The sequence below is a fragment of the Mesoplodon bidens genome (genome assembly GCF_964165515.1).
Source record: "Mesoplodon bidens genome assembly, chromosome: X".
Lineage (NCBI taxonomy): Eukaryota > Metazoa > Chordata > Mammalia > Artiodactyla > Ziphiidae > Mesoplodon > Mesoplodon bidens.
The window spans coordinates 92,861,627-92,869,666 of record NC_138163.1 but is presented as its reverse complement, the minus strand read 5'-3'; the positions used below and the strand labels follow the sequence as shown (position 1 = coordinate 92,869,666).

At 49.7% G+C, this 8,040-nt stretch overlaps 1 protein-coding gene across 2 annotated transcripts; it reads right to left on the bottom strand.

Annotated features, from left to right (window-relative positions):
* Positions 1-206: 206 nt before the first annotated feature.
* APEX2 (apurinic/apyrimidinic endodeoxyribonuclease 2) lies at positions 207-7,870 on the bottom strand. 2 transcript variants are annotated; one of them, XM_081221333.1, is made up of 6 exons: positions 7,590-7,870; positions 6,511-6,594; positions 5,698-5,878; positions 5,004-5,150; positions 4,185-4,254; positions 209-1,618 (listed from the first exon to the last, which is right to left on the bottom strand). In XM_081221333.1, the coding sequence occupies exons 1-6, from the start codon at positions 7,744-7,746 to the stop codon at positions 710-712; spliced, it is 1,548 nt and encodes a 515-aa protein (XP_081077459.1). In that variant the 5' UTR covers positions 7,747-7,870; the 3' UTR covers positions 209-709. The 2 variants fall into 2 exon arrangements, with proteins under 2 accessions (XP_081077460.1, XP_081077459.1); XM_081221334.1 differs by lacking the exons at positions 5,698-5,878; positions 6,511-6,594 and having other exon boundaries at positions 207-1,618; positions 7,590-7,678.
* Positions 7,871-8,040: the final 170 nt, after the last annotated feature.

Sequence of the window (8,040 nt, the reverse complement as noted above, 5' to 3'; positions counted from 1 at the left end):
GCAACTCTAGGGTTGAGGGACCCATTTCTTTCCACCCTGTAACCCATTTGTGGCAGCTGTGAGACACATCAGTTGAGAAACATTGGTTTAAAGCTACATAGCCCACCTGAGCTTTCTGCCCCACCACACCCACCTCCCTTACTGATCCAACCTCAGCAGTGCAGGGAACCCCAACAACTCAACAGAGCACCTTAGTGGTAAGCACCACTCCTCCTTCCTCCCCTCTCCCTGGAAGTTATATCATCAGGTTACAGGCAGTTGGCAAACCCGGGACTGAGATAACGACTCAGCTTTATGGAGCACATCCAAAATGTCCACATGGCATGGTGCACTATAACAAAGACACGGACTTTATTTAGGCACAGATACATTTCCCAGCAAGGAAGGAAGGGGTTTAAAATCACAACTTCCTGGGGCAACTGGTTCCTCTGTAATTCTGAGAGGAAGGTGGGAAGTGGGATGGGGGATTGGGTCACAGCATTAAGGCAAAAGAAGCTCACCAGTGAGGAGGAGCTAGGTAGGAAGAAGAGAGAGGAAGGGAGGCCTTGGAGGAAGAAGAAAGAGGAAAGGGAAGGGTCCCTGAGGAAGGTGGAGGAGGAAGAGGAGGTGGGAAGGAGGTCTTGAGGAAGGAGGAAGTAGCTTAGGAGGAAGCTGGCCTCAGACCATGTACAAGGTTAACCATGCCAGACATCCCTAGGCCTGGGTTGGTTCAGCTGGGTCTGCTCCAGAGGAAGAAGCTGCAGCGGGAGGAGGGGTCAGTGGGAGGACCCTGGGGCCTGGCACACATGTAGAAGTGGCGGCCCAGGTTGGGTCCTGGCTTCTTCACAGTTCGCATTACACACGGCTCCCTATGGCCCCCACACAGGGGCATGGGCAAGGGCCCCCCCAGCAGAGACTTCCAGAATGAGGTCCGTACCTCCTTTTCATCCTTGGCCTCTGAAGCCTTGGCCCGCCCCTCCACCACATTGGCCATCACGTCCTCTTCTGAGGTCTTTGGGGTCACGAGGGTGCCCAGGCTAGGAAGCTCCAAGTTAGGAGAAGCTTGGGGACGACTGGAGGATGGCTGGAAGTAGCTCATCAGGTTTTTTTGGCCTCTACTGGAACCAGCTTGACTTGGCCGAGACCTGGTCGAGCGCACACGGGCTTTGTTTTGGCGCATCTGTACCGGTGTTTGATTGCTGAGCTGCAGCGCTGACTGCCTGAACACAGGATCTTGTTCGAGACGAACTAGGAATCTAAGGATCTTGAGCTGGGTGCCTGCAAACTCAGGGAGGAAGCGGGTGCACAGAGGTGGGCACTGTTTTGCCGGCACAGAAGACACGCTTAAGACTGCACCCACGGGGCAGTGGTCAGAGCCCATCACCTCAGGCAGCAAGAAGGAGGCCTGAAAGGTGTCCATGACCAGGGTCCTGTCCCCCAGCACATAGTCAAGCCGAGAGCCATAGTTCAGAGGGCGGGCGCCACTGACTGTGGACCAGCAGGTGAAGGCCCCCTTCTGCTTTGGATGGAAGCATCGGTAGCTATCAATGAAGGGTCCCGTATAGGAACCAGCCTGGCACCCCAGGTTACTGAGCAAGTGGTCCATCCACTTGCGACCTGGGTCCTCTTCAAAGCATTCCTGGGGAAAGGGGAGGGGGACAAAGAAAGAGGCAGAACTAGATGCCTAGAACTGGAAGGAACTTAGATTAACTGCTTCATTTTACAGACAAGAAAATGTGGTTGTTTCAAAGAAGAATGCTCAAGGTCATACAGTCCAGAACTGGCAGAGCTGGTATTCACTTTCCACCCTTACTGATTTAAAAGGCCACGCTTCTTTTTCCCCTCTGCATCAGGCTACCTCTACCTTGCACTGGGCCATAAATCCCAGATCTGAAAGCTTGCTGTTAGTTAATCAAAGCAATTCTCAGAACTGCTCACCAAGAGAATGGAAAACAGCAAGTTAAGAGTGGTTACCTCCAGGAAGTAGGGCTGAGGTTAGGAGTTAAGAAGCCTGTTGCCTTTTCATGTAAACCCTCTGGTACTATTTGGCTTATCTTGTTGTGTGTGTCAAAGCCTTCACTGACCACCCCCCCCTTCCTGAGCTGAGGGGCTCCAGGGTTTCAGGTCTGAATACTTCCTTTGGCTCTGATCCCTAATTCATCATCCATCCAATCCACTCACCCACTCATCCAGTGCAACAAATGTTCAAAGAACACTGATTATGTGCCGGGCATGATACCAGAGACAAAGTGGGACCATGATCTTGTCTTGGGGACCAACAAGGCTTCCTTTCAGGAAGTGATCTGGAGCTGAGAAGTGAAGGCTGAGCAAGAGTAACCCAGGCAGAGGGTGTTACAAATTCAGAGAACAACTTCTGTGATGGGCCTGTGGAGGGAGGGGACAGTATACCCCAAAGACTTGAGGGGCAACCAGACTGACTATCAAGAGATGATGGTCACTTAGACTAGGGTGGTGCCCGAGGGGACAAAATGAAATTAAGAGATGATTTGGAGCTAGAATCAACAGTACTCACTGACCAATTGAATGGGAAAGGTGGGTAAAGAAGAATAACACTAACACAATTCCCTGGCTTCTGCTTGGAGCAACCAAGAGGACGATGGTACTATTTAGGGAGATGAGACTAGAAGAGCCAGTCTTGTGGGAAGTAGACATATTCTGTTATTTTGGAAAGATTGTGTTTCTCATGTGATCTGGTACTATTAGTTCTCTTTCCTTGGGAAAAAAAGAATGTAGGAAGTGCACTCGAGATATCTAAGATATTTCTAAACTAAGAAGAGAAGGCATAAAAGTATATAACACTATCACAGGAAGCAGCAAAAACAGACTAAGTGAACACCGATAAGGAATAAGGTAGGGAGGATTGAAGGCTTGCAGTTTGTAGTGTACACTCCCTTCCCCCCCACCACCACCACCACCAACACCACCACCAGTCTCTCATTATCTCATTTCTGCTCATTTTCCCAGCTGGGAGACACATTTATGTTCCTGTGGCTCTTCTGCAAACTAATCAAGGAATCTTCCTACAGCCTCTTCTTTGAGCCAAGCCTACTGCTGAGTTGGACTGTGCCAGCATAAGTTACTTATCCCTCCCCTTATGAGGCAACCTATGATGAGAACTGACTTGGAGATTCTAGGGCAGTGGTCCTCAAGCCTGAATATACAAAAAGATCAGCCTGGGAGCTTTCAAAACATACTGCTACCCTGACTCCACACCCAATAGATTCTGATTTAATTGGTCTAGGGTTGCACCAATGTATTGACATTTTTGTAAAAGCTCCTTGTACTAATGTACTTTCAGGGGTTGAGAACCATTGGCGTAGAGGGACTCAGAGATGAGAGGTTCACACAAGAGAATAAGACAGAGGGAGGGGATGCCTACCAATTCAGAGGACAGTGAGAAAAGCCAAAATGAGAATAACTTTTGCAATGGGCAGAGAGGAGACGACCTGGCTGGAGTGGATGGAGTGTGTAGTGGTGCGGAGGATGGAAACGGAGACTGGGCGCAGACAAGAAAGAGTTTTGAATGCCAGGCCTGTGTGTTTTCTCTGCAGCACAAAGGTAAAAGGGAGGTGTTGAAAGTTCATGAGCAGGAAACATAGTCTATTAGGGAAATGATCAAGGCAATGTGGAGTTCCAGGCCCTTGAAATCTGACTGAAACTCTCCAGCCCCATCTCCTGCTACTCACCTTCCTTCTCTGTCACCCCCTAACAGGAATGGGACTTGTAATTCCCAATGCACACCAGCCAAATTCTCACCTTGCAGCCTTTGCTCATCATGCTAGAATTCTTTGCTTCCCACCCCAAAGCTCTGTTCTACTCATCTTTTAAGATTCAGCCATTTTACGATATCTCCCCCGACATCCTGGCTGGCCTGAATCCTATTTCCGGGCTCTCCTAACCTCCTGGGCTGCTGTCTCTGCCTCAGCCCTGAAGACACCATTCTATAATTGCCTGGCCATGTGTCCATACCCCACCACCATGCTGAGAGCTCTGAGGGGCCGAGCCAGAACTGACTACTAACTGAGTCCACAGCACAATCCTCAGTGCTTTGAGAATAGAATTTCAAACTAAGCTCTGCTTTTCCATGAAGGAAGCTTGCCCCTGGGCCAAAAAAACAGCACTGATTGGCTGGCTAAACAGAACCATAGTCAGGAGTGAGGTCAAAGGCCTAGAGGCAGCCTTACCAGGTTGACTGCATCCCAGTGGTCAATGCGGCGGTGAGCTGTATTCAGGTCCCCCAGAATGATAACATGGCTGAAAAACATAAAATGAATGTCCAGAAAGGGAAGCAGTAGTCCTGGCCCATCTACTTTCTCCTGGGCCCAAGATCTCAGATAGGCCACCTGCCACACAGAGGTCAAGGTGGGATCCAACGGCAAGTCATAATAGCCTGCCTCTCCAATTTCAGTATAACCTTGATGCCTTTTACAACTGACCAACCCAATTCTGATCTCCAAAGGTAAACCTGTTCCCTGTTTGACATGATTGTCTCACTTATCTCTACCTAATGGCATCTTTCTGGTCCTTCAAAGATGAGATCAGGTACGACCCCCTCTAGGAAGCATCCCTCGATTACGCCAACCTACCCTCACTTTCCTGTCCCTCCCTGGGATAAGACTTTTCATTTGTTCCCAAGTACGTTACCTTCCTCATCTCATCTCATTTCATCCTTGAAACTGTACTCTGAGGTAGGGATTCATACACTTATTTTACAATAGAGAAAACAGAGGCAACACTAGCCTTCGGCCTCACAGTGAGTAAAAGGAGGAGCTGGGATAGGTGCTCAGAGGTATCTGAGTACAAAACCCATATTTGTGTCACTTTACCTGCTCCCCACAGCTCTTAGACAGCAGGGCCTATCCTGGTGGGCCTGCTGGTGTCTACAACTAGGCTGTCAATGAACTCAAAAGACAAAGATCCCATATCCCTCTCAATGGACCTCAACACGGGGCTGGGCACCCAGGACAAGCTCAAGGAAGCCTTGCTGCCCAGGTTTGCAGTACCTGCCAGCTGCCAGGAGGGCTTCTGCTCGGATCTGCAGCAAGCGATAGAAGCGCATCTTAAAGGCGAGCCGCTCAGGCTTCCCAGGGTCCGCATGGGGGCAGTACACGTTGATTAGGGTCAAGGTCTTCTCCTTCCCTTCCAATGTGCTGGGGAGAATAGAACCGGCCCCCCAAAAAGGGGTCACTTTCAAGCCACCCTTCCCCTCCCCACACCATGTGGCTTCCACTTAATGATTGTCTGTGGGATGGAAGTGAAGGAAAGGGATAGAGAGACATGAACAAGCTGGCATACACAGGGTTTGAGGACTGACTACATCTAGGATGACACTCTGGTGGTAAACCAGGTGATGGTCCTGCCATTCACAAAGACAGGACACAGAAAGAGAGCAACCTGGGGCAGTAAAGTTGGCTAACTTGCTTCTGAGGCACCTGTGGTAAAAAAGAGAGCTAGTCCTCCCGGCCAGGATCCCTCTTCCCCCGCCCCTCCCATAGAAATAGAGAACTCAAGACTCAGGAGAGAATATGATTTGTTCAGGGTCACACAGCAGGTTGCCTTGCCAGGACTGAAGTCCAGGAAAGGCAAGCTTGGGAAGTTTTCCATGGTGAATGCATGTTTATAAGGCAAGCCTTAGAATCACCACATTCACAGAGTTGAACCAGCAATGCTCGGTGACAGGCGGATGTGGGCTATTACCAGATCTTGTGTTGTGTGAGGAGGGCCCGGCCCTCACTATCCAGAGCTCGAAGCTCCTCTTGAGTGAAGTCATCCATGTTTCCATAGCAACCCACGTCCCCATTCTGAGTGGCAAGTAGGCCACTCAGGCCTTCTTCAGCAGCCACTGGGGTAGCACTGTCCTTACAGAAGGTGGCTACACCTGGAGACAGAGAGGGTACTCTGAGCAGGCCTGGCAGCCAACAGCCTGTTGCACAGCCTATTGCCCCTGCACAGGTCACCCGACTCATCTTCATCAAGTGTGGCTCTCTTGATGACTCCCCCAACTCAAGGGCCATGGATGCCTGAGGCAACTCCTCTACTCAAACCCTGGAGTTTCAGTTCCTTCATCTAGAAAAGCTGCAGATTAATAACAGCTAATAGTATAAGTGCTTTACATGGTAGGTGCTCAGAAAATGTTAGCTATTATTATTATCACATGGGTTAATTAGTCTAGTCCTTGTAATAGCCCTAAGAAGTACACATTATCCCCATTTTCCAGCTGAGGAACTTGAGGCATAAAGAGGTTAAGTAGCTTGCCAGAGGGTACGCAGCTAGGAAGTGAGCTAGGATCCAAATTCAGGCAGTCTGGCTCGAGAGCTCATACAACTAACCATCACACTACTGTGTTTCTGAGATCCAATATTATACATAAAAATTATCCTTCATATAACCTGATATGGCTTTAGCTCTGTGGATGAAAAGCCTACATTTCTTGTTACCTTCTCATTAAATATTGAAAACGCTTTCCCACCTGTCTCCATCACTTTAAAGTCCCCAGAAAGCCCCATTTACCAGAATAGCCACTACGGTTGCGGCTGAAGCTGAAATAGGAGTTATAGCCCTCAATGATAGCCAGGGGCTCTGTCAGCACATCCCCTGGGGAAAAAAAAAAGATGTAAGATTACATCAGAGATAAAACTAGGACCCAGGACACAGAAAGGCTTGGAATTACAGCTGTAGGCTAATTTCTTGCACACATCAGAGCCAGGGTAGAAGGGAATGTCAAGTACCTATGATAAGAAGAGAAGCTAAAAAGGTGGGGACTAGAGAGGGAATTGTTATCAGAATTACGAGAAAAGGGAAGACTACTGAATGGGAGGTGGAGAATTAGGTGGGAGGAGGCTAGGTGACTAGGTGACTGGAGGAAGTTGGGGGTGGGAAATGGACATATGGGAGAGAGAACTGGGAATCTGAGCTGGGAGTAGGAGGTAGGAGAGGGAATTCAAGGATTTGAACTGAGGATGGAGGGAAAGTAGGTAATGGGTCTTAGAGGGAGGTGGGTGGGAGAGGGAAGTAATCAGGGCATTGAGCTGTGGGGGAGAGGGAATTATAGGGTCTAAGTTTGGGATGGGACATGAGGTAGAAATGATGAGAAGCTCTCAGCTGGGGAGGAGAGATGGCGGTAGAGATAAAGGGAACTGGGGATCTGAGATAGAAGTTTAAAAAGGAGGAAATTAGGGAGTCTAAACTGGGGGCAAAGATGGTGTGAGAATTAAAGGATATGAACTGGGGACAGAAAAGGGGAATTGGGGGTGTCTGACTTGGGAGTGGGAGATGGAAAGTGTGTGGCGGGAGGAAATTTGGGAGACTGAGCTGTGTCCGGAGAATGAGTAGGAATTAGAGGATCTGAAAGAAGATGGAGATTGCAAGGAGGAGGGAATTATGGTTCTGCTGAGGCCAGGAGATGATGTCGGAATTAGGAGATCTAGCTGGAATGCGAAATATAGAGGGAGGGATCGGGATTCCAGACAGGCTCTAAGGGGAGGACTCTAAGGATAGAGAAATGGGAAAGTGAAATGATATGGAGCACAGAGAAAAAGTTAGCGGAAAAGGGAAAGTGTGGTAGGGGTCCTGAATTCTTGAGCACTCACTGGTTACTTTGGTCTCCTGAAGACAGACGATGTCAGCATCCAGCTTGTCCAAAATGCGCCCCATGGCCATGGCGGTACAATTGCTGGGCTCCTCGTATCCCACCCCTTGCACGGGGCTGCGAATCCCATTGATGTTCCAGCTCACCACGCGCAACATGCTGACAGCTAACTGCAATGCCTTTAAGCCCACGCCCCACGTAGGCGCGAGCAAAAAACCGAAAACTCCTATGGCCGCCAGGCCTGGCCTTCCGCGCGCGCATTTCCGCAGGCGTTCTTGTGCGTGCCGCAAAAGGGTCGGACACACATGGGGCGGGGATTCAAGCCCTTCAGTTTTCATTGGCTGGAGAAGCGGAAGCTGACGGGGGCGGTGTGGTAGCCTAGGGGCAATGAATAGTGAATAGTGAGAGGAAGGCCAGTGGTTGGGCTCCTTCCCCTACCACCCCACACTGGC

What these genes read in the sequence shown, in the direction of transcription:
- APEX2 (XM_081221333.1), bottom strand. Translation starts at nt 7,746, where the DNA reads ATGTTGCGCGTGGTGAGCTGGAACATCAATGGGATTCGCAGCCCCGTG. An exon ending in CTCACACAACACAAGATCTG is followed by an intron (nt 5,151 to 5,697) that starts GTAATAGCCCAC and finishes TATTCTCCCCAG; the next exon opens with CACATTGGAAGGGAAGGAGA. An exon ending in ACTGGGATGCAGTCAACCTG is followed by an intron (nt 1,619 to 4,184) that starts GTAAGGCTGCCT and finishes CCCTTTCCCCAG; the next exon opens with GAATGCTTTGAAGAGGACCC.